This window comes from Punica granatum, chromosome 6 (genome assembly GCF_007655135.1).
Source record: "Punica granatum isolate Tunisia-2019 chromosome 6, ASM765513v2, whole genome shotgun sequence".
NCBI classification, from domain to species: Eukaryota; Viridiplantae; Streptophyta; class Magnoliopsida; order Myrtales; family Lythraceae; genus Punica; species Punica granatum.
The window spans coordinates 17,408,330-17,435,385 of record NC_045132.1 but is presented as its reverse complement, the minus strand read 5'-3'; the positions used below and the strand labels follow the sequence as shown (position 1 = coordinate 17,435,385).

Genomic DNA, 27,056 nt, shown 5'->3' with positions numbered 1-27,056 from the left:
TCTACACAACTAACTACCGAATTTCTCCAATTTTCTCTCACCCACGCAGTCAATCACCCCCTCTCCCTTCCCCAGCATTCTCCTCTTACCATCCTCTTTTACCATCCATCTTCTGCGTTTCCCCTTTTTTTCCCCCCTTAATTTTATTAAATCAGAAAATTGATATTACCAAATCACCTCTCAACCTAAAAATTAACTATAATTTTCTTAAGTTATCTTTCTTATCGATTTAATTACTTAAATTTAATCATTCATACGATGATGTACTATAATTTTAGTTTTTTTTAATGTTTTTAACTGCGTGTAGCACGAGTAAGTTACTCTAGTATTAAATATGCACATGATCATCAGTTTATATCCCTCCACTTGCTCTAGTATTAAATTTTCCACTCATTTTTCGCCTTACCACTTGCATGAACTTAGTCCTATTGAGAAATGTCCTGCAGTGACGAAGTATACTTTCAGGTTAGAGTAACGAGAGAACAGAGCTAACGAGTTTCACATGGAAAGTACAGAAGATAACAGCAATATTGTCAATTAATTAATGAAAGAACCTTGGCTGACCCAGCCCTCTTTGATAGTTGATTTCATATATATCCCTAGAGAAAGAGGATCAAATTTCCCGAATCAAATTGCATGTGATAGAGAAAGAGAATGTGATACAATGGCATGGTAGAATAATTATGGGATTAAGAGATTTTGAATTCGATCCCGTTTTTCTTTTATTGTCTTTTCTCAAATTATTTTTTTTTCAAAGCCTATAAGCATTGTTCTTAACCTGAAAAAAAGAAAAAAGAAATTGCACATGATCGAGTATCGTGTATAAGACTTCCATGCACGACAGTCCAAGCAGAGACCAGGACAGCGTGGGACTGCAAATGACGATTCATAGATCCACATCAATGAAAAGATTCAGCCAACCTATCCTTATTAAATTATACTTAATTTTTTTAATAATTAATTTAATGTTAAAAATAGAAGTCAACATAATATATATGTCCAATAATGTTGTAAGGTATCTTAAGTTGCTTCCTTTAATTGAGATAACACAACTCGCGAGTCACATCCTGTTTTTTTAATGAATAAAAAAAGATTAGTTCATCGAGATGCGATGCTAAGCTCCTCAAAGTGTTGTTTTATATAAAAGAATTTGATTCTTTTATTTATTTGGAATCTCGACTATTCCTCAAAAACATGTCACTGTACATATATAGATTTATCAAAAATAAAAGCTTGCAGTTACTTTTTTTTTTCTTTTGACATGTGGATTGTAATTTTTGACCTAAATTTGTTAGTTTGATTCTAAGAAAATCATTAATTTTCCATCGTTTAGAATGATATTTTTCCATATATTACCGCCCGTTCTCAAATTATTTTAGTCTTACAAAAAGTTAAGAAGTTCAACTCATTATATTTGACAAAAGAATTTTGGACACAAATATTGAAGAACATTTCATCCTAATGAATCGCTTGATGGCTGCTCAGCCAAATTTGAATACTATTTGCATTAAAACTAGTTTCCCCTTTTCTCTTTCTTTTTTCCGCCTTTATTTTCTGGGGCCTCCCTTTTGTCTGAGACTGATGATGCGTCTCTATCCTTAGAATCCGATAAAAACAGAAGAATAATTCTCCCTTTAATTTCCGTAACTTTTCCAAAAAGTAAAAAATGAATGCCCTCAATCAAGATCAACGCAGATTAATTCAAGTGATTCACCGCTTATTTTCCTTAAATAAGATTTTCGGTTCGAAAAATTCATATTAGTAGAGCTTTACACCTTATTAGGCTAATCCGGCTTGATAATTTGGTAAAACACATTATACTTTTGTATGAAACTCATGCTCAATTTTGAAAAGAAGAAATTCCAATCTTTTTTTTTTTGATAACGGGAGGTTTCGACATTTACTCATAATTCACACGGTCCATGTGAACACCTTACAAGCCCATGGAATATATCAGTCTGGTCACACAGGCTGTGTAGGTGGTCTAATAGGGAGTATTCTCCTGCATGGTTCGTAAGGTGACTTGAACTTGGAACTTTTTCAAGAAAGTTGCGCTCTTTAACCACCAGTCCAACTTTTTTTGGTTGAAAAAATTCCAATTTTTACTTTCCTATACCGTAAAAAAATGAATCGTGTGAGCAATTAAACCACATACTTTCAACAAAACTTTGTTTTGGGGGCCCTTTTAACTTTCGTTAACTTTTCCATTAAAAAGAAATTAAATTTAGAAAACTTAAAGATGAGCAAATTGAAAAGAGAAAAGAAATAAAGAGAACAGATGATCATAGGGATCTAGGGAGGAGCAATTAGAGAAGCCGTCTGTGGAGAATCGGTTTGCGTCTGTGGAGAAACGGTTTGCACTGGCAATGGACGAAATAAAAATCCGCCATAAGAAATCAAATCACACCCATAAAGTACCTACACACCACCTGCAGTAGACGAACAATGAAAAATAAATAAAACAAAAACTCAAATGTTTGTGGAACGGGAGGAACTCACTTAGACCATAGTATTAACGTGTACCATTTTTGAATAACCAAAGAACCAGACTGATCACACATAACAAGTTCAACATTTAAATGGCGATGTAATCATGCCAGAGTTCCTATTGATATTAATAATTTGATTCTAGTATATGGTATTTGTCTTTAGTGGCTGTATGGTCGTTAAAATAATTAAGGAATTCTCGAGGATTATAATGAGCTTCGGAAATGAAATTGGTGTAATTGTAGATGATAATTATAATTGTACGAGTTGAGATTATTGTGATGCGTACTAGTCAGGAAATAGCTAGATGATTGTAATTAATTTGTATTTATATATGGCTGTAAATCGTGTATCCATATAACTGTAATTTGTAGCAGTCGGCCTTGCTTAGGCACCAAATTGCCGTTCTTCATGGAATTGAATTTTCAGACAAAAAGTTATTATAATATTGTAATTTTCCAATCAATTGATTTTGCATACTGAACATTATAACATTATATAATCATCGTTATACTCAATAATCAAATATACTTGCATGCCAAGCACGCATAACATTTTCATATGACTGTAACATAGCTCGAAGATGATTATAATTTGTAGTAGCTGAAATTATTTTTATTTGTACTAGATTGGAAATAGATAATGTATAGTAATTTGTGCTTGTATATAGATGATTATGTTTTGTACTAGTAGGAAATTGATAATTGTATTCTGTAATTCGCATATGTAGAATTTGGGAGATGACTATATATAATTAATTTGTATTAGTTGGCTTTGATAGAAAGCAAATCATCATTCTTCATAAGATCCGGTAATAAATTATCAAACAATGACATTATTGTAAGATTGTCTTTTTTTCGATCCATTTATTCTATATAAAGAATAATATTTTTTTGGCAAATATTGAATAATATTGACTATAATCTAATAATATCTCATTCGATAATATATTATTCAACTAATATATTATTATATTATCGTTCATATTTTTAATAATTAAATATATATAATTGACCCTAAGTTGCCTCAATGTCATTTTGCACTTCGATTTTTATTCCTTGTAATAAAAAAAAGGAGATATGGTATTATTGGGCTTTATTATGGTTTTATAGCACTTCTAAAGGTTTTATTCTTTTAATGAATCTATGAAATTAAATGAAAGTCTTTTGAATACTTATTCCTTTTTAATGTACTTCTCATCAATTTGAAGCGAAAATGGAGTTTTTTTTAATTATTTATGAAAATGGAGATTATAAGAACTCTATTCTTTTTCTTTTTTAATTACGAAATACTCTTAATTTATTAGTTGAAACTAAATTTTATTCAATATAAGTTGAAAATCAATGCAGTTGTTAAAATATATCTACATAAAGTGTGTTATCCGTCAACTACACTATACCTCGTCTTGGAAACTTTTTAATATCATTTGCATCATTACCTTGAAACTAAGCTGGGATATATATGTATGGTCAAATAAGTTGATTGCCCCTGCTTGAAATTAAAGAAAACATTCAATTTGGTCATCGAAAAATTAGTTTGCCAACAATTTAGTCCCTCAAAGAATTTTGCCAACAACTTGGTCCTCGAAACATTAGTTGGCCAATAATTTCGTCCTCAAAAGATTAATTATGCGAACAATTTGGTCTCTTAATGAATTTTGCCAATAATTTAGTCCTCGAAAGATTAGTTGGCCAACACTTTGGTCCTCGAACCATCAGTTGGCCAACAATTTGGTCCTCAAAAGACCGTTCCGACAATAATTTAGTCCCGATGTTAACTAACCATTGACGCTGTGACGATGATTTGACCTGAAAACTTATATGACACATCATTAACTAACGGCAATTGAAAAATTATTAGTTAAGGATGTGTCATATCAGTTTTTAGGTCAGATTGTCACGATATCGACTGTCAATTAACGTTGGGGCTAAATTGTCTAACGGAACAGTCTTTCGAGGACCAAATTGTTGGCCAACTGATCTTTCGAGAACCAAATTGTTGACAAAATTTATTGAGGGATCAAATTGTGAGCAGAATTAATCTTTTGATGATCAAATTGTTGGGCGACTAATTTTTCGAGGATTAAGTTCTTGGCAAAATTCATTGATGGACCAAATCATTGGCCAAATTAATTTTTTGAAGACTAAATTGTTGGCAAAATTCATTGAGAAACCAAATTATTGGCAAATTGATATTTCGAAGACCAAATTGAATGTTGTCTCTTGAAATTATCTAAGGAAACCTCATCAAGAATGACTCTATATCAAGGTGAGACTTTTTTCCTGCCCCTTTTAGGTCAGCAAATCCCCTTCACCCACATAATGGTTACGTCATCGTATCCAAGCTGGAGTTACATATTTAATTATCACGTAATAGAATTAGGGGGTGCAGTCCGGGTACTCTGTAAACCTGTCCTGTAGGTAATCCATTTCAAGATTTTAGAGCCGAAGTCTATCTTGTCGAAATATGAAATCGGATCCTACCTGAAAACATATATTATACCACAATTTCTTAATACCATGTAGGAACTAGTATTTTTTCCTTCAAACACAATAAGTAAAATATATAAAATCGAAAAGATCTCATCCATATCATCCACAATAACAAAATAAAGTTGAACATCCACGATTAGATTTGTCTGGACGAGTAAGGGAAGGCCAAAGGGGAAGAGGAAGAAAAGAGGAAGAAGAGGCACAGGCCGACGAATAGAGATTCGTGGTTTAGACATAGGACTTGACTCTTTTTTTTTTATATATAATTCTAACTTTATTATATTTATCAAATATGAAATATAAATTACTATAATATATATATATAATAAACAAGGTTCGAGTATAGATTTCGGTTCAGGTTCTGGGTATCTTGTACAGTAGAACTAAAATCGAAACTAGAACCCATTTGCATCAGTTTCTTAAATTGTTATCCAGATCATACCCTATATTTTTAGTTGAATCTACCTAAATCCTATCACAACGGATAGATTTCAACGAGTTTATTTAGTATCGGTGCACACCTTTAATTAGAATTTTATATGATATGGATTCATATTAGATTCCACGTACTTTCAGATATACATTTATAATAGCATATTGTATTTTACATTATTTTCTATATATTATTGTGATTCGAACAAATCTTAGGTGGCGTTTGATAAATTAAGTGATTAAAAATTAAACATTTAATTAGATATGAAAAGGAGTTTATAAGAAGATGAGATAATTAATAAGGATGAGGAGATGTGTTTTGAGGAGTTAAAAGCACCAATAACTAAGTTGCACAGAAAAAAAAGTATCAATAAATGAAAAATAACTTATTTTATTAAATTAAATTTTTTGACTCAACTCATTAACTAGTTTTTGACTTAAATATTAATTAATTTAGACACTCATATCTCATCTTTTCCTCATTCCCCTATTTATTTTTCCATATAACTAACTTATAATTAATTTTTAAATATTTATTTAATTAAATTAAAACAAATAAACACCCTTAATCAATGCCTGTTTAGGGTGCATTGATCGATCTCAATGTGGTTGGCCTCGATTTGTTGTAGACATAAATGGTGGTGGGATCTATAGGAGAAAGTCAAATGGGAATATTTTAATATCATCCATAATTGCAACCTGTGAGTACCACAAATCAACGGTTATGATCTTCTCCATGCAAATCCTTTCGTTCCGCACCATATCACATTTACCATTAATTATTTCGTCGTGGATTCTGGGCAAGGAGCACCTTCGTTCCCCTTCTCATTATTGACTGGGGTCCATGATAAAATAACATGTCAAGAGCGAATTTTACGGTTTTAAGGCGGCATATCATAATTATAATTGTCTTCATTGATGTATTTTTTTCACTATTTCCCTTTATCGTTTGTCCGGAAATAATCCGTTTTATTTCGTTGTTGTAATATCCGATTGAACTTTTTTTTTCTCTGCATCTGTTTGTGGATTTTTAATAAAATCTACTTAACAATTAGAAAAAAATGGACACCTCTCTCTGTCTCTCTCATTAATTAATAAACCCACCACCCAAGACTCCGTAAATCAAGACATATTAGACTCTCATGCGTTCACATTCAGTGATGAGATTTATCTACTCCTTTATTTTATATTAAATTTCTTCTATAAAAAAAATTGCACTTGGTGTACATATACATAAATTCTTGCTCATGCCCTTAGCTACATGAATTATAACACATCAAGTATGAGTCGCAAAACATGAACCTCCATCTTTTTCAAAGAGATCATGAGATGTGCTATTGTCATCTTGGTTTTGGTCATGATGTATTTTCTATGAGTTAAAAGCACTATAAAACAAGTAAAATTCACCCACTGAAAACTCAATTTACCATAAATCTCGTGGATTGGATCTCAATTTTTCATAATCGTTTTTTTGTCTCTCTTAAATTTTGTCAATTTTACAGCCACTTTAAATCTAGTGAAGCTGTGCGCTTTTGCTTGGACATGCATGAATCTTCGAGCGTAAATTGCAACCATGCCGCTCATAAATGCCCATTCCTTGGTCCGGCAGCTTTTCTAATGATTATGGATTAAATACTTGTATCACCATAATAACGTTCATATCGTCATGACTTTTCTAAATTCCCAAATGAGGTCGACCTTATCGTTATAGGACCTTGATCCATAGGAGTCACGAGCTGAGTCGAGCCTGACGTTATGTGTATTGCCCGTTTTAGTGAAGTGTGGCGCTTTGCATGTCCATCTATCATATTCGTGCTTCATTGCAACCATGACGCCGGTCTAGGAGTGATCCGGCAAATACTCTAATGAAGCAATCAAACGCTACTTATGTCAATGCAATTGCCACGCTCGCATTGTCATAACTATCCTAAATGTCCTAAAAGAGGAAAAATTAATGGGCAGGACCCGACCTTCTGTCGCTGCCATAAGGAGTCACGAGTCGAGCCGAGTCGGGTCCCCCTCTCATCCATCCTCTCAACCTCCGTCCCAGCGCTTTTTCTCCGCCATCAGCCCCGCGTGGGTGCCAAATAAATGAAAGCGTCCTCTGTACTCCCGGTGCTGCGATCCTCACTCTCACCCACAGGCTGGCACGTGGTACCAGTGAGGGAGAGGGCGTATACACCCGGATCGGGCAGCAGTAACCCTTCCGCCATTAGTATCACCTCTTTTTTTTTTTTTCAAGTTTTATGTGCTGTGGACGGATTAATATCTCGAAACTTAACTGGGTCATGACTAATTTAGACTCGAGTCTGGGTGGCCGACTAAGAGAAAAAATCTCTCAATTGTGATCATCAATTTTTTTTTATTTACAGAATTTGAACTCACGACTTCACGTAAAAAAAAAAAAAAAAGTATGTGTCGAACTTCATGAACCTACCCACCTGGGTCACCTCCATGGTTTTTAGTTACAAGTACGAACTCTATTTATTAGTTCCATTCCCTCACCCACCTCCCTCCTCTCTCTCTCTCTCTCTCTCTCTCTCTCTTTCTCTCTCTCTTTATCTTTTTAATCTCTCTTCTTCCTTCTCCCAAAGCTGAGTAGCGAGAAGCCAACAATGGAGGGCGTCTCCGTTAATGTGTACAAGGGGCTGAGGGGCTACTGGGCCAGGAGGGGCTACCAGCGCCTGGGCAATGGCGGACGGGCCACCCCCGCCGACTCTTCTGGCCGGAGCCGGCGGCGGCGGCGGTCCTTCAGGTGGCGGCGCGTGAAGGTGGCCCCGCGCGTCAAGCTCATGAAGCTCATCATCCGGTCCCCCAAGCGGTTCCTCATCTGGCTCCGGGACGCCTACGTGAAGATGATGATGGGGTTCGCCACCTCCCGGGTCTGCAGCGCCGGGTACGGCGGCTCCGTGGCCGACGCCGACATGAGCGGCTTCGGGAGGGGCCCGCTCAAGGAGTATGACCAGAAAATGATCGTCGAGATCTACAAATCACTGATGGTTGCTCAGGGCCAGCTCGTCCCCCAAGCAGGGGTTCCCCGCTCCGGGGTCGTCGTCTGCCGCCGGTGATAAGTCAAAGCGGAGAGGGGTACCTAGATTCCTCAAAAGCTGGACTCTGCCCCAATTCCCGGCAAGCGCCGCAGGAGTCTGCCCGGATATTCCGGCCCAATGCAGCAAAAGAACCGGGGGTGGATTGACAACTCGACGAGATGGGCTTCCGACAAATCTCAAGGAAAGATCATTTTTCTTATTTTAATCAATTAATTTTCTCTCCGTTTCTTGTAACTGCAATACTCGTAAAATTTTCTTGAACAAGGGGTACTTTTTTATTTTTATTTTTTCCCCATTGGCCAATAATTTTTTATTTTTTAAAGAATTATAGTTTTCCATAATAATAAATCATGAGTCAAGTAATTAGAAACGTCGAGAATAGTGATGGCTCAACGTGTGTCGTAGTTGACAGGGTGATGTGAGATGTGATCCTTGTTTGGTGTCTCATCAATCGAATATTATGTAATGGAGTAATCAAATTAGGTAAGGAGAAGAACCCAATTAAATGTGCTTTCCGGAGGAAGAATCTACTCTATCGAACATCTTTTACATGATTGAGCTCTTTCACGACCGGATATATATGTTCGGTAGTCTATATGAAATACATCGATAATAGAACGATGCATACATTATTTATTTCGAACTAGATCTATCATGTAATTGCAAGAACACTTCATATGAGTAAGAACTCCTTTTTTCTTCTATTTTGGATTCTTTTTTACCTCTTTGGTGGGAGTAAAAAATTTCTTCTGGTTAATCACAATATTTAGGCAAGACTATTATATGGCAGTAAGTGGTGTCTTCTATTGTAAGCTCAATCAGTTGTCCAAATATTCCTAACCTAGTGCGTGAACCAATTGAGAAATCGCCATACCAGCAGGCTGGCTATAGCTGCAGTGTAGATGTTCCAACCCACTTGAAGCAGTTCGTGGTCAAGGTAAATGATCATCATGTATTAGCCTCCACGAATAGATTGACAGCACCTCATAATCTCTTCGAAAAATTTTTGTATGAAATATTTGTAGTGGATGCGGCATTTTCTTATCTTGAAACTCAAAAAATTTACCGGATATGCTCAGCGCTCCACAATATCATGTGTGCAAGTCCACCCAGTTTCCCGGACTATTAATCTGTTCGAATTTCTTGATTGTTCCATGTACAGTTTCTTGATGTGCTGCATGTATGTCTACCTTGAATTTGCTTGATATGAGCATTACCGGAGCCACAAGTAATATGTATACACGAAGCGCCAACTATATATTAAGTGCATGCATTATATACATGAGGTGGAGGAATCTTTCCAAGTCCATTAAGTTGGATATATACACCCAAAGCTTGCAATTTTGATAAACTTAAAACCAATGACTCATCACCCTGCCACTTATATTTTTATAGGCATGATATATATATATATATAAATATATAAATATATGAAATTGCAAGCCTATCTAATCTCCTAGCTTCCCCTATATTGAAGTATTCATTGGGTTTTGTTTTTGGCCAAGTATTCATTAGTTAGGGAATCTTATTTGGCCAAACTAGTTGGGGGTATTAATTAGCTAGAATTCATGTCAAGTCCATGAACTTGCTAGCTTCTTATAAAGTGCTAAAATTTTCCGATTCTCGGCTACCTAAGTCATGCAAGGGACATTACCTGCAATATAGAAGTCCTAAACCAGTTGAAAGTACCTTGTGGGACATGACCGAGGTGACCTCTAAATGAGATTAATTAGTCTTATCTTTTCTTTTTCTTTTTTTAAGAAAGAGAGTGTAGTGTAATAACGCAATCTCGCCTGTCAATCAAGAGATTATATGTTCGATTCTCGTAGTTAGATTATCTTTATTTCTTTATTAGCTATTGAAATTTTTATTTCATTTTAATAAATTCATAAACTTCTTTTATAACAACCGAAAAAAAGACCCCCGTCTCACAAAAAATAAAATAAAATAATGATAGTACATAGCTATCATAATCTCGGAATTTCCCTATGATATATTAAGGTAAATTTTACTTTAGTATGTTAAATAATTGTACACGGTGTAGAAGAACGTTTGACTTTTTCACCCACTATTTGACTAAGAAGAACTATTATAAGAAATCACGATACGGATGTCGACATATCTGAGAGCTTACCCTTCCAATAAAAAAGTGCATACCTATATATATATATATATAAACCAAATAGGGAGGCGCCCATTGCCTTCCCAATAAATGAGAACCTGTAATTGGATACCAAGCCAGTTGTACGCAGAAACTTTATCAATAATTTGAGCTCTGCATGACTCAAACCGGACTATCCGCTAACCGCTATAAGCCATTCCCTTCAAGTAGTTCGAGCGGCAGCTTGAGGTTGAGGATGCCAACGGAGGGACTGGATGTGGCATCAATCGTCTAATCGAAGAGGAAGAAGAATCCGATTACTATTAGGTATTATTTTGTGTGTTGCATCGGTGCGTATGTCCAGTGGAAGTGTATTTCAACAGCCTTCATTGTGCACCGATTTTCTCTATTTGGGACTTAGGAAAAGTATATGGGCCCCATGTTAATAAATTATAAAGGTTGAGGCCTCTGATGATTAACTCGTAAGCTTCTTTTCTTTTAAGTATTGGTAGGGTTGAGAGATTAATGAATTGTTAATTAGTCCATGGGCTCATTAGGAATTCTCGAGGCCATAGATTCAAAACATTGTCTTTACCAGTGGGAAAGTATGTAGAACAATTGGGTTGGATAGTCGGAGCCATGCCCGTGCTATCAGGTCGGGCGGTCATGGTGCTAGGCCAGTGCCATGCTATTGGACCGGGCCGAACATTGCCTAGCTGTAACAGAACATTGCTCTCCTGCTTTCTAAGCAAGAGAAAATGTAGGATATATATTTGCACAAAAACAAAAAATGATCGTACTTTACTAATGAAGATTGGTCGTTCGTAGATGGCAGTTTCTTTCGCAGTGCGGAGGTAGTCCATATCGAGAATCGAAAGCTCAAATTGAACTAACACATGCGAGGAATACCGACCCTTATTGATATGAGGATGAATTCGTCATCCAAAGTTTTTTTTTTTTTTTTTTATATTAGTGTCATCATATACATATATATTATATATATATATATGTTTAAAAGTGAAATTCACTCCTAAAGTATTTAATAGGTTAAAAACATCAATTTGTCTTATCGATAAATATTTTTTTATAAAATTTTCTTATGTTATTATAAAATTTGAGAAGAATTAAAAATGTTTTTATTTTTCTATTACTTTAGCCACTATATTCGATATAAAATAACGTCGAGATACAATATATAATTTTAAATTTCTTGTATAATTATAAATTTATATATTAATTATAGTATCCATATATGCACACTCTGTACATAGTAAATACACTATTTAATATGTACAAGATCAAGCTCTTTCAAACTTATATAATTTAGAAAAACATTAATAAGTGATAATAAATGTACAAATCGATTCTAGATAGAATATTATATGTAGATAATTAGCTAAAACCTGATTTATATAAATAACAATGCATAATTTCATACATACAATAAATTTTAATTAATATTGTTCAAATTATCAATAGAATGAGTAATTAACTAAATAATTAAAAGAAAGTTCGTTTTTTAAAGATCTAAATAAATTATATAACTTTGTTATAATGATAGGATACGTTGCAATAGATAGCACGCTAAAAGAAACAATTAATTTTTTATTGATGTAATTTTAAAGGAAATAAGATTATTGCCAGCAAACTAATTTAATGATACTAAGGTAATTTGAAAATAAGACATGAACGGATTAGTAAATGCATGAATGGATTATTCATAATAAATCGTTGTAATATATTAATGATTAAATAGATGTTTCATTCATATTGAATAAGACAATGAGTTGCAACATTATTATTGAATTATTTATACCTAGTCTAATGTTATTGAAAATTATTGTTTTGAATTCAAATTAATCAATATTTTATTAATAAGAAATATTTGTTAAAAATATGAGTAATTCCCATAAAAATGACAACAAGTATGCGAAGACGAATCCGTACAGCACACGGGATAAAAGATTAGTCCAAAGTAAATTTGTCTTTTTGTATGGAATTATTATTTTGTATTTTTCTAATTCTAGTGGGAATATCATTCTATCTTGAATAGTAGGGGTGATCGGTTTTTTTATAAGCATATTGTCTGCTTTATATGTCTAAAGTACACGTTTGTCTATTGCGATCAATGTTTTACTTATGTGGCTACCTTTTTTTTTATATATGTTCTTATCTATATTTATTTTTAAGTCATATATGTTAATTATCTATTTTGAAAAAAATGATGAAAAATTACCGCACAACGCGGGATTAACTAGTCTAGTTAGAATTAAGCCAACAAGCCCTTATGAGATGTAGTGATTTGAAAACCCTCAGCTCGTGGATAATCGAAACTCTTCAAATGAAATTAATGTATTTGCCTATTTTTATCTCCTCTTCCTAATTGGTTAAATGAATTTGATCATAACTTTTAATTCGACTAAAAAAATATATCTCTAATTAGTTCAAGTTGTTTGTACACATTAAAATATTTTCTTGAAAAATGAAAAAATATTATGCAAGAACATGAAAAGATGTCTCGTGATATAAAAAGTTTTCGTACACTTTAATAGTATTCGCACTAAATTTCCTATAAATAGATTCACAAATTAAGAATCTATTATAATATATAAAAGCCGACAAGCGCTTATGAGACACTGTCATTGCCAAATTATCAGCTCATGGTTAGTCGTCTTTTAGACTGCTCAGAGAATTTAATTCCGAATAGGGATATTTGTGTGTTTACCTTATCAAATTTCGATTAAATAATTTTTTGTCATATTTCATTTGATATATAAATATTCAGTGAATTTTTTATATATGTCCATATTAATTGAATGTATTAATATATAATTACGAAACCCTTTGAAAATTTGAAAGTCTTATTGAATTTTAAAAAAACTCATCGAAATGCGAAATACTTTTTCAATATTCAATGTACCGAAAATCCTATAAATGATGGACTTGAAAATTCATTATATATATATATATATATATATATTCTATTTGCTTTAATTTTTTTTATAGACCTTTACATTTATATGATATTTCTTTAAAGTAGATTTTTTAGCTATATATATAATGTTGTCCGCATTCTTAAAAGATTAGAGTAGATATTTATTTTAATTTCTTTACACGGGGATACAAAAAACTTAAAATTGTAACAATTGGGTACACAAGTTTTCGAAATTATTGCAATCAAACCTATTCCGTAATCTCCCCTTCGACGCCGTTTGCCCGAGACTTACGTGGCTTATGACGTGTCAGAACTTATCCGACGTGGCACTGATATAAACTTATGTGTCGGGAGGCAGGATAAAAGGTGCCACCGTGGATCGAAATTTTTTTTAAAAAAAAAAAGGAAAAAAAACTTGAAAACTCCCCAAATCACGCAAGATCGGCATCTATGTTTTCATGGATTCTCCCAAATTACTCCCAATCTGCAAGGGTGGAGATGTTGCTACTATGAGAACATCATGGACGGAGGCAAATCTAGGCCGACGATGGAGGCTGAGACTAAGGTCGAGGGTGGTTATAATGGTCGGAAGAAACCCTCAATGCAGAGGAAGAATGTTGCTCTGTAATAGAATGAGAAGTAGAACAATATATAGGAGCATATCACTCCTGAATTTCAGTCAACGATTCCTCTACATAATATCATTTATGTTTCCATTTATTTGCCTTGTAATTTGGCTAATTTATTATGTAATTATTTCATTCCTTTTTCAGTCAGTCAATGTATTGTATATATACACCACACACTTATATGAAATATAATTTTCCTTGCTTTCGTTCTCCTCTAAATGGTATCAGAGCAGTAAGTACTCAAACGAGTCAATCCACCGAAATGTCTGAGAGCATCGAGCAAACCCCACAAATTCTTTCGGCCACTTTTCCTCTTAAAACATCTGAAACCTTGATTTCGATTAACCCCTCCTCCCAATTGCCTATCAAGCTAACAACAAACAATTATGCATCATGGAAAACGCAGTTTAACTCCTTGCTGATTGGCTATGATCTTGTTGGCTATATTGATGGGAGTTTTCCGTGCCCGCCAGAAACTATAACCAGAGATGGCCAGACAATCAAAAATCCGGCCTACATCCTATGGCGCCGTCAGGACCAGCTTCTTCTTCATGCTATTATTGCATCAATTTTTGAAGGAATAATGGGACTTATTTCCTAAGCCAAAACCTCTGCGGAAGCGTGGGCCATGTTGGGCAAGCTATATACTAATCGATCACGCTCTCGGATTATGTCACTGAAAGAAACTTTGGCAATGAAGTCTCGGGGAACTAAAACTGTTTAGGATTATCTTCAGTCGGTCAAGGCCATTGCAGATGAACTCGCCTTAGCCGGGGCATCAATTACTTCTGATGATGTAACTATCCATGTGCTGAACAACATTGGCCCTGAGTTCAAGGAGTTGGCAGCAGCTATCCGTGCAAGAGAACAACCTATCGAATTTGAGCTATATGATAAGTTGACTGATTACGAGCTTTTTCTTCAGCGAGAAAGCTCTCACACTGATAGCCAACTGATCACTACAAATCTTTCTCAAAAGAAGGGTAGGGCCAATGACAAGTTCCGCAAGAATCGGCAGAATCACGGAAACAATTACAACTCTGAGAGGGGCTCCTCTCCCTGGCCAGAAAATGCTGGAAGACAAGATCAGCCCTCTCAAGGTCGCAAGAACAACCATAATGGCATTAAATGCCAAATCTGCGATCGATTCGGTCATACAGCTACCCAATGCTTCCGACTTCGTTCCAATTATCCAAGCCCTTCGGCCAACTACGCATTATCAAGTGATTTTTTATCCTCCAAGTGGATCATCGACTCTGGTGCTTCTCATCATGTGACAAAGAATCTTGGCAAGCTATCTATCCATAGCGAATACTCAGGTCCTGATGAAATACACGTCGGAGATGGTACGGGTTTGAATATCACTCATACAGGTTCTGCATATCTCAAATCCCCTTCCACTTCCTTTAGACTAAATAACGTTTTGTGTGTTCCCAGCATGCAAAAAACCTTAATCTCCGTTGCAAAGTTCTGCAAAAATAATAGTGCCTCCATTGAATTCTTTCCCAATCATTTTCTTGTGAAGGATCTCAATACGGGGGCAGTGCTCACGCAAGGCCAGAATAAAGATGACGTTTATGAGTGGCCTGGCTCGCAAGCAAAGTCTAATCCTGAACCGATGGCTCTTATTGGCTTGAAGACTTCCATGGTTGATTGGCACAATAGATTGGGTCATCCTTCACTTCGTATTCTCGAATCCTTAGTAAAGTCCAATAATCTTCCAGTTTCATCTCATGAATCTAGAGGTTCCTTTTGTAATTCATGTCATTGCAATAAAAGCCATCAACTTCCATTCGGTATCTCTTCTTTAAAAAGTCGTGGTCCTCTTGATGTTATTTACACTGATGTTTGGGGTCCTACCCATATTACTTCCATTGATGGTTTCAAATATTATGTGATTTTTGTTGATCATTACACAAAATATATTTGGTTTTATACCATGAAAAATAAATCAGATGTTTTTGCCCTTTTTCAAAAATTCAAAAGAATTTCTTTAAAGCTTCCATTGTTACTATTTACTCGGACGGAGGTGGTGAATATAAAGGACTTAAATCCTTTTTTGAATCTCACGGTATTACACATCTCACAACCCCTCCGCACACACCGCAACACAACGGCACAGCCGAACGCTGTCATCGGCGCATTGTAGAAATGGGTCTTACATTGTTACATCAAGCCTCCATGCCATTAAGTTATTGGACTTATGCTTTTCGTACGGCTGTCTATCTCATTAACCGACTGCCCACCCCAATTCTGAACCATATCTCACCGTTTGCTAAGCTTTTCGGGGATGTCCCAAATTATCTCAAACTTCGAACATTTGGGTGTCTGTGTTATCCATGGCTTCGTCCTTACAACTCACACAAATTGGAAGCTCGGTCTCGACCATGTGTTTTTCCAGGTTATTCACTCACTCAAAGTGCATGCCATTGTTTAGATCTCGTCACAGGACGTATATACACATCTAGACATGTTGTGTTCAACGAAACTTTTTTTCCATTTACTAATTTGCCTCAGTCTCTTCCGCGTGTCACTTCTTCCACTCATGAAGCTTAGGATCCTACCATTCCTCCTATTTTTCAGGTGCCAATCACTCATGGTTCTCATACTCTATTGTCACAAGAACAAGGTTCAGGTGATGCTGCGGCTGCTACTTCATCAACTTTATCTTCATCTAACATTGACAGTGAAGTTTCGCCTCCCATTTTGAGTCCATCACCAGCCCCACCCTCACTCCCACCACCTCCTCCTCATCCCAGTCGACCTCATCCCATGATAACTAGGTCCAAGAATAATATTTTCAAGCCAAAATAGCTCCATCTCACTACCAAACACCCCATACCCGAATCTCTTGAACCGACATGTGTTTCGCAGGTTCTGCGTGATTCAAAGTGGAGAATGGCTATGTCCAAGGAATTCAATGCACTGGTGAGGAATCACACTTGGGACTTGGTACCACGAGAAAACTTCAGAACATCATCGGATGTAAGTGGGTTTTGCGTATAAAACGTAATGCTGATGGTTCCATTAACAGGTACAAAGCAAGATTGGTTGCTAAGGGCTTCCATCAACGGCCTGGATTAGACTACACCGAGACTTTTAGTCAGGTTATTAAGCCCACCACTATTTGCGTGGTACTCAGTTTAGCTGTATCCTCTGGCTGGCCAATTCGACAATTGGATGTTAGCAATGCTTTCCTTCATGGCTCCATTGATGATGAGGTATATATGGTCCAACCCCCTGGATTTGTTGATAGTAATCACTCGACACATGTTTGCAGGCTTAGAAAAGCTTTATACGGACTTAAACAAGCACCTCGTGCTTGGTATCAGGTATTGAAAAACTTCTTGATGGACTATGGTTTCACGAACTCCAAGGCTGATGCATCTTTGTTCATTTTTACAAGTGGTAACACTTGGATATATTTTCTTGTCTATGTGGATGATCTTCTTGTTACGAGCAATGATTCAACTGTTGTTCAACAATTGATTAACGCCATCTCTAGTCGATTCTCCATCAAGGATCTTGGCATGCTTCACTACTTTCTAGGAGTTGAGGCAACTCCAACATCCACTGGTCTCTTTTTGAGTCAGCATAAATATATTAGAGAGCTTCTTGAACGGACAGATATGGCTAGTGCTAAAGAAGTTAATACGCCTATGTCTTATTCAGCTTCTCTTTTACTTCATGATGGCTCTCCTCCTGCTGAAGCAACTGAATTCCGCTGAGTAGTGGGTTCACTTCAATACCTATTCCTCACTCGACCAGATATTGCATTCTCAGTTAACAAGCTCTCTCAATATATGCATGCTCCTACTCATAATCATTGGACTGCTGTCAAACGTCTTCTTCGTTATTTGAAGCAGACAATCTTCCATGACCTTCATATAAAGAGACAGTCTTCTATTACTCTCAAAGCTTATTATGATGCATATTGGGCAGGTGATAAGGATGATCGCGTTTCAACCTCGGGTTATCTTGTTTATTTGGGTGATAATCCCATCTCGTGGAGCTCGAAGAAACAACGATCCGTGGCTCGCTCGTCCACAGAAGTTGAGTATCGAGCTATCGCAACCACTACTGCTGAACTTGCCTGGTTCAGTCTCTTTTACAAGAGCTTGGAGTTTCTTCCAGTCCTCCCACAATATATTGTGACAATATTGAGGCCACGTACTTTTGTGCAAATCCCGTTTTTCATTCTCGAATGAAGCACATCGCCCTTGATTATCATTTTGTTCGTGAAAAAGTAACTGCTGGTGATCTTCACGTTGCTCACATTTCGACAAAGGACCAGCTTGCAGATGCGTTGACGAAACCTTTATCTCGTCCAAGACTGGAAATTTTTCGATCCAAGATTGGCGTTCCTGATGGAAGCACCATCTTGCGGGGGCGTATAGGAGCATATTACTCCTGAATTTCAGTCAACGATTCCCCTACATAATATCATTTATGTTTCCATTTATTTGCCCTGTAATTTGGCTAATTTATTATGTAATTATTTCATTCCTTTTTCAGTCAGTCAATGTATTGTATATATACACCACACACTTATATGAAATATAATTTTCCTTGCTTTCATTCTCCTCTAAACAATAATGTGACCCCAATAATGTTGCTCTGAAATGGAAGTAATGGAATGCGAAGTAGAAGAAGACTGCTGCTCAGTAATCGAATGATAACGTCCCTTCTGTTCTTTCTTCTCTTTTCGCCTCTTTTTTCGTACTGTTTTATAAGATGCAGATGAAAAGAGGGACATTTCTTTACCGCAATTACATGTGAATGCTTGTGCGCTTATAAGCGCTGAATCATACAGAGGGTCTGTGCGCCCTTCTCTTTTCGAAAGAGACATTCATCTTTGTCGTTTCAGATGTTCATAGACTTCCTCCATTGCTTGTCGAAAGCTGCTATAGAAAACAAGATTAATTTGACAATTCATCGAGGGGCGATTGAGTCAGCAGGCTCGAAATAGTTCCTTTGTATCATCTTGAACGTGGACAGTTCGGCTCATTCCTAAGCTAGTAGAAGAATTTTGGTCAATCGCCGAGGCATCTCGATTGTCAGCCTAAACCAAAAGATCACCGAGACATAGAATGGCAATAGCACGATGATATGCTTCGAGTAAACATGTAAAGGGAGAGAATGGCAGGCGCATGAAAGACGACGAGCACAGACAAATAAGTTTATCGAATCGTCTTTCTGTTCTCTCAAACGGGCATACACAACAGTTTATGAAGTTAACTTCACGTAATGCAACCCATACCTTTCGGCCATCCCAACCATAATTTATATACCAGGACTATGCGTTACCCTTTTTTAAGTAACTTGTTCAGTCATGTCCTCCATTTTGATTCGGCCTAATCTTGTCGGAAGATAAATGTTAAAAGTAGCAAATTATAAGTGAAATCCATTAAAATAAATTGCGAAGTGATTCGTGGAAAGATTCTTCGTAAGTAAGACGTGGTTAGGTTAAGACTAATCTCTACTCGGATGTCAGTTTGTTGTAGATGGGAAGTGTCCCGAGAAGATTTCGATCCCCTGCACTGTGCATGTCCAGAGCAACAATGGCTTGTTTGAGCCCAAATGACATTAATGAGTTAGTGGACGCCCATTCAATTCCATAGCCTTTGATGGACCTCAGACACCTAAACTTGGGTGGAATTGTTGCTTCGGTGCTCCTATTTTAGATGGCCCAAAGAAATGACCCCCTATAAAGGGTTTTCAACCTAATTACTCAGACGTTCGGATCGGATTATTATACTCCGTTTGGTTTCGCAGTTAAAATCGCAAAAAATTTAACTTTAACTTTTAACTTTAACTCAACACATTACACAATCATTTGTCATTTTCCACAATCAAAATCAAGAGTTACTTTAACTCTAAAACCAAGCGCACCATAAATGTTGTTTTCAATTCGATCTAACCATGGGAAGGTCGAGGCTAAACTTGGATCGGATCGAAGTTTATCAGTCTGTTCTAAGTTATCATTTCCTCAATACAAAGTTAGTCCGCCGCAACGCCTTTTCCAAGAAATTCATGAATGCCTCATCTATATCTGAGTTGTGCAGGACAGATGCGACTGTCGATGGCAGTGTAAGTCCATATTATTTTTGTCTAGAAAGGCCAGGCCCAGCGAACCTGAACTCACTTCACGTCGCCCCCGGCGCTCCGGCATGAGAGTCGGGGCATGTTTCCCCAGTCAGGAGGTATGTTCGAGCAACTCCGAGCAAGAATTATGTACGCGTATTCGATCTAATAATTCAACGTGCCGTGGAAAAACGATGACGTGGTGGACGAACAATAGAAAAAGATGCGTGAAAGAACGACGAAGGAGAGCGGAAATGGACTTTCGACGGCTGGCGTGGACCGACATTACTTTCGGTCAGACTCCCCGGACGGAAATACCCCCTCCCGAGTCGCATAAAGCCACATCTTACCGAGGGTAAAATGGTCATTAAACCCCGAGCTTGGTCGAGAAGGTAAGCCTGTTCTTCGTCTGTGGTGTTGTTCGTTCGTAAATTGCGAGTAGAGAGAGAGAGAGAGAGAGCAGACTCCTTCCCAAAGAAGGCGACTGATCGACCAGATATACACATATATATACACGCGTATACATATAACACACATATGCACATCGAGGAATCGCATCGATTCAATCTTCCCAATCCCGAACCGCCTCAATAAACGCAGGAGAAGATCCGAGAGGGGAAGTGAAACAGAAACCCCCACGACTTTGTGTATTTGACTTCCACCTCCGCTTCCCCTTTCCTCCTCCGATTCAATCTTGGCAATAAGGATTTCATGGATTTCACCACATGGGGCTTGGACGACCCATCAACGTCGTGGAGAACCCTTAAGTCTCACTATGGTCAGAGTCCTCTTATTCTCTTCGCGTTTCTTTCTGGGCATTTCCGTTTCTTGCTTAAATCGGGAGAATTGTTGATTGATTGAGATGGGTTTGTGTTGGTAGCAGAGGAGGTGGAGGAGGAGGAGATAGAGGAGATGGAGGACGATGGGGCGGTGTATCCCTGCCCTTATTGCTCAGAAGACTTTGATGATGCCGAATTGGTTGAGTACCATATCCGGGAGGCTCATCCTTCCAAATCAGATTATGATTCTGAGGTTTGATTTCATTTGCCTATCCATGTTTGCTTCGATGTAATTGACGTTTTATCTCCGGAAAATGATGGGAAACCTGGCATTTGAAATTCTTGGGTACCTGTATATTTCTCGTCTGTCAAGTGCAGGGGCATGGTTTCGAGCTTTGCGAAGTGTGTGTGTGTGTGTGGTTTACATATTGCTGTTCCTGTTACTTATGATGAAATAATTACTTGGGAAGTTTATGGAATTGTATTTGCAACTGTTATTTGGATGAAATATGGAAGCTTGGGTGGACCATATGTATGGAATTATTCTTCTTGTTTTTTTCTCACTGGACAACTTATATATCTATATAGATAAAAGAAGGAGAGAAACCATTAGGAAGGTTTTCCTCGCCCGGGGGGGGGGGAATCATTTAGCACGGAAAACTTTAAGGAAAGTTTTTGGTTTGATTGGGTTGCTTATCAGGTTCTAGTTTCCCATTAGATGAATTTCCTGATCAAAAGCCCTATATGAGTAAAAGCTGTGGCTAACCTGGAAAGGTGACAATCTGTTACAAATTATTAGGGGTAATGGCCTTCTTGGTCTTAGGGAATGACATGGGATCATAATGAACTTCATATACCGATTGTGATGTCGTAGAATTGCTATCTTCTAATTACAGTGTTTTAGAACAGGCCACAGTACCTGTGTCACTTCTGGTAACTTTTTTTTTCTCTTTTGTATTATTTAATTCATTGCTTCTCTGAGTTTGATGTTCGTCAATAGCAAATGAAAGTTCGTTGATGACATACATGTGTCCTTGCTTTTGTTGCAGAAGATTCTTCTGTCTTTACTCTTAATCCTCACTCCTTTTGTATTAGATGCCATTATTAATGAAAGCAAATATTTGTGCTTGCAGACATGTCCAGTTTGTGCAGCAAGGATACGGACCGACATGGTTGAACACCTCATTGCGAGGCATCGGAGCAGTCTTGATATATCCTTTATGTTACGTGGTCCAGTTATGTGTTTCAAATTTTTTACCCCCTCTGGTTTCTCATTCTCTCATATTTTCTGCTTGGCTTTTAATTTATATTTTTGAGATTCCTTAACTCGACCTTTACATGGAACAATTGCTGAAACTTGTGAAAGCCGAGAGCTATTCAGATTCTTCTTTATATGGGGAACAATATCGTGCATCTTCACGGACTAGTTCCCCTGAGGCTGAAGCAGCATTCGGTAAATTGTTATCGTTTATTTGTGAGGTGCCCCCTGCAAATGAGGTTGAAACTGTACAGTCGAATTTGTCAACGTCAGTAGTCTCCTCTTTGGAAAAGTTCCCTAATGAGGAAGGGGTGGAAAGGTATGCAGTCCTCCATGTTTTTGTGCTTGTTTGTTATTGCATGTTGATTTGTTTAAATTATCTGAAGCTCACGTTTCATTTAGTTGTTGATCATATTTGTGTTGTTTGCGAACCCTATATAGCATTCTCATGTCACCGCCAAATAAATTGGACATTTGCAGAGGGGAAGAAAGGGACTGGTATTCTTGCCTACGTATCTGCAGAGTCTTAACTCATGTCGTTTGTACATTGTTTAGAGAACCTAAAAGCCTGATTTTTTACACTGACAGTTGTTTGTTTACATAAACATTTAGTACTTCTCGTTCTCTTTCTGACGAGTTTCCCTTCTGTCTACGGAAAGAGAAGTAATTGTGGAGGAAATTGTTTGTGGAGGGGCTTTGGAGACCTGGGAGAATAGCATATATTTCTCAGCAAGGATACAAGGAAATAGAACTTTTTAGTTCTTTTGAAGTTGATTTTCAATTTTCAATTTTTGCATTCTTGAAAACAAGTAGTGGAGAAAGATAGTTGGAGGTTAGGTCTCGTTTATTACTAGGGAATGAGATGGAATGGAATGAAATGCGATGGTATTAAGAGATCGATAATGATCTTTTTGTTGAACATGACAATATGAAAGAATATAATTATAACATTGGACTTACTCACCAAGATATCGTTATGTATATATTCATAAATATATGAAGTTAGAAGAAAATATATGATAGCTACAGTAGTAGTAGTTGAAATGAGATAATGACCACTACTTAAATCTTTTCCGAGGGAATGTACATTGCATCAAATTGACGAAAAAAAGGTTATCATGAGGGAATGCCCTTTCCAACTCATATAAGTGACACAAAATGAGGAGATGGAGAGGAAGGATGGAACTTTGATTGCATTCCCACCTACCAAACGGGACCTTTTATCAGTGATATCCTGTAAGGTTTGTTATATTTTTGAGAAAAGAAGAATGATTCCAGAACCCATATAAGCATTTGTTTTCCAGTCCTTATTAAGGAGCATGCCTGAGTAGACCATTAGAGAGAAGCAAAGATGAAAAACTCTATGCCATGTTTGCTTTGAAGGAATGGAAGTGTATAGAAATAGAACGATGTAGATAAACCTTCATATGTTGGCGATTCCATTGCTTTTCAATTGTTTATACCGAACATGATCCTGTGGCCTTAACGGTCAGGACTCTATGAGCTTCTACACTGTTCTTCAGCAGTCTACCTGGTCACCTTCCAATGAATGCATCACACTAGAATTTTCCGTTTTTCTTCTATTACTAATTTCTCTTTCTTGTGAGAAATTATTAGTTGCTTGTACTCATCAGGGCACTGAATCTTACTCTTCATATTCAGGTCTGTTCACCCATCTCCTACATTGGAGGAGAAAGCAGCAGACAAGGAAGCTAGATCAAGATGCGAATTCGCGCAGGCATTGACTCTCTCTTCCTTCTTTGACATGGACTTTTGAGGGAGAGGTTGCGGTTTTCATCTTTGCTCCTAATTCTAAGTCTCAAAAGATTCAGCACTTCGTCCTGTCGGGTACTTAGGATGCAGTTCCTCGAGATGTTCCATTATAGGTGAAAGCACAGCAGGTGTTTTTAAGGTATTTATGTAGCTCTCTGCAAAGGATACTTTGTTTTAAGTCTCTAACAATTGTTTTGGGGGCGTTTGTGCATAAATGGAGATTGTATTATTACGTTCAATCTCCATTCCTTCTGCAATCACCCGTGCTTCAGAGATTGTTTAAACTTTTCTGTGATTCATGCTTCGATTTTAGCATTCGAAGTTCTACATGTCACTGTGATCATACACAGATAACTAACTTAAATGGAAATGCAACATTTGTAGACTTGAGCTCGATATGAAGTGCAGGCCAACGCAGTGAGGAGTTTCTTGGAAGAAATTTGTTAATCGAGTTTAAAGGCTCCTTATCCTCTTTCCTCTTCATTTGAGAGATATCCTTCGGGAATCAATTGGAATTTATGTAGACAGTTTATCGTGCGAGTGAAGAGTATTGGATTACGAGGGTTGATGTTGCGGGAAACATGAGACCAAATGATATTGTCATGCGAAAAGTAGACCCTTCTTTATGGAGACTCGGTCTCATTTCTTCGAACGACCATGTAAAGCGTAAACATTGGTCTGCAAAAGTGGAGCGAAATGTACATTTACAAGTCGGAGCAAAGCTTTCGTGTTAATCACTTCATTCGTAGCTTAATGTCCAAAGCCAAGGACGTCTTTGTCCTCTTTCTGATACTCTAGGAAGTCGCATGCATCCAGGATAAGCTCATCGTCCATAAGCGGCAGCTCCTTCACAACCTCGATTACATTCTCAATTGGGATCTAGTGTGGTTCAATCGTCCTCTTTCCTTGCATCCAATGAATACGTAACTGAAGTCACCGTTCCGTTGAGCCTTTTCGCTTGCGTTTGTTGATTGTGGTCCATTGCACGCTTTCTTGGGGCGTGTTTTATTTCTGACTTCTGAGCTGCCCCTTCTTGTTCCTCGCTTGTATTTGATGGATAAGGTGATTGAGACCCCTTTGATGCCTGTTGATCTTCGGCTGGTGGTTCATCGTCTGCATTTCGGGCTGAACGGAGTTCTTGATCATTAGTGCTCAGGTCACATCATATCATGCACAGGTCCTTGTAGTAAGGAACAGGCCGGGTCATGAACTGCCGTTCATCTGTGTGTGCCTGCAGGTAGCCATTCTAGGCTTGCTGCTTAAAACTTAACATGTTATATCGGCAAACCGCGTTAAATCCAATGTACTCAGCAAATTACGAGCAGGACAAGCCGGGAGGAAAAAAAGAAGGTTTCGGAATGTCCTTTGTTCAAGTGTATATCTCTTTTTGCTCAAACTGTCTATCGAAACATCAGCAGCAGCAGCAGTCTAGACGGCACAATTGAAGCTGATGAGTCTACCTTGATATAGTCCTGCAAAACATAATCGTCAGCAATCACCATCTGCCAAGAATCATCCCCCAAGAACCCGTCCAGTTCTCGGAAATTCCTTCTATCACATAATACTGCTGCCTCAGGGTCTTGTATCGGTTTTCCAGGACATCCACCTCATAGCCGAACCCGAACTTTGCATCAAGCAACGAGCCAATCATCTCGCTCCATGCCTGTTTTACGAAAACGCCATCAACCCGGTTGCCTCTTCGCACATTGTCCAGCATAAGGTCAATAAAGTACCCGTCCATCGGAGGCTCCCCGTAAGTCCGGGTACGAACTCCTTTGCTGGCTCGCATCATCACATTCGGTGGAGGCCCAGAGACTCCGTTAGGAACAGAAATAGTGGAGTCCTCATCAATCGTGATATCATGTAGCGAGTCCACGTTCCCATCTCCCATCTGTGATGCCATCAATGTCGACACTCAGGCATGTGACTATTTCAGCAACCAACGAATGTGACAACTCCGATTCCACATTAGCTGTTTCAATTTTTAAACTGAAGCCATCAACGTATCTCTCAGCGAGACAGTAACAGATGATCTCCTTTCCCTTATACCTACTGAAGTTACTCGACATAAACAGAAAAAAAGGGAGCGAAACCAACCTTTCTGTTTACACGATGAATTTCCATAAATCAAGCATAAATCACTGTAGTATGGAATGCTCTTGATTCTGTATGAGCGTGCACGATATATGTCAACAGTCTATGAAGATTAAAGAGAAGATAATAACAATGCTATCATCGTTGAGACTGATTCACGAAAACCTTGATATACTCATCATAGACATCATTTTCAGTGGTCACTATCTCTCGGGTCTCGTCCCAGTAGAAACCAGTCTGGTCCAGGAGGCTCCTGATACCCTGGTAGAGGTTCCTCAGCAACATGTAGCGGTTCTTAAAGACGTCCTTCTTGTAGTTCGATCTGAAATTTCGCGTTGAGCAGCATTACCATGTGCTTCCAGGCTCGCTTGCGAACGAGTTGTCATCAATTCGGTTCCCTCTGCTAACCTGCTCCAGCATTAAATCAATGAAGTACCAGTCCATCTTGGAAGTCCAAACCGTCCTTAGACGATCATTGGTTGTCCGAGCATCAAGGCCCATGTTTATATACTATAGAAAAAAAGCAAGGAAACTGTGTCGCTGCAAAGATGAATCAGTTGAGCTCTCTTCTTATTACATGCTGCCAGCAATGGAATGCTTGAGAGCATTATCCCCCACCCGAACACTTGGGATGTCGGTAGTCCCAACAAACAGTGACCTTGCCCCGTACTTGCTCCATAAAGTAGAACAAGCTAATCTTCAGAAATTGAATATCTTGTCCTTGCCATAAACAACGTGCACATATTGGATTTCCGGGTTAAGGTGTGCGCTGCCCTCTATCCGGAGGCGGAGCCAAACCGTAACCTAGGACCACCCTAACCTTGATGGTGTTACCGCTGTCGCGGGCTTGGATATTGTTATTCTCATTTTCTTTGTGTCATACATCTACTGGATCATGTCAAAGCCCACTAGCCCAGTGAGAGAGAGAATGGCCATTTGCTT

General features: G+C 37.7%; 2 protein-coding genes and 1 pseudogene across 4 annotated transcripts; 2 read left to right on the top strand and 1 right to left on the bottom strand.

The window, feature by feature from the left end:
* The first annotated feature begins 7,910 nt into the window (after positions 1 to 7,910).
* LOC116209978 lies at positions 7,911 to 8,972 on the top strand. The gene has a single exon (XM_031543750.1). It carries the CDS (start codon positions 8,027 to 8,029, stop codon positions 8,477 to 8,479), a length of 453 nt encoding a protein of 150 aa, XP_031399610.1. The 5' UTR covers positions 7,911 to 8,026; the 3' UTR covers positions 8,480 to 8,972.
* An 11,649-nt stretch (positions 8,973 to 20,621) lies between these two features.
* Positions 20,622 to 25,379, top strand: LOC116211184 (protein DEHYDRATION-INDUCED 19 homolog 2-like). Of its 3 annotated transcripts, XR_004157626.1 has the most exons (6): positions 20,622 to 20,988; positions 21,091 to 21,242; positions 22,123 to 22,200; positions 22,328 to 22,566; positions 23,910 to 24,159; positions 24,405 to 25,379. XR_004157626.1 is itself a non-coding variant. In XM_031545437.1 (5 exons), the coding sequence occupies exons 1-5, from the start codon at positions 20,922 to 20,924 to the stop codon at positions 24,022 to 24,024; spliced, it is 651 nt and encodes a 216-aa protein (XP_031401297.1). In that variant the 5' UTR covers positions 20,622 to 20,921; the 3' UTR covers positions 24,025 to 24,347. The 3 variants fall into 3 exon arrangements, 2 of the variants coding, with proteins under 2 accessions (XP_031401297.1, XP_031401298.1); XM_031545437.1 differs by lacking the exon at positions 24,405 to 25,379 and having other exon boundaries at positions 23,910 to 24,347; XM_031545438.1 differs by lacking the exon at positions 24,405 to 25,379 and having other exon boundaries at positions 20,623 to 20,988; positions 21,094 to 21,242; positions 23,910 to 24,347.
* A 41-nt stretch (positions 25,380 to 25,420) lies between these two features.
* LOC116212206 lies at positions 25,421 to 26,615 on the bottom strand (annotated as a pseudogene).
* Between the last annotated feature and the right edge of the window lie 441 nt (positions 26,616 to 27,056).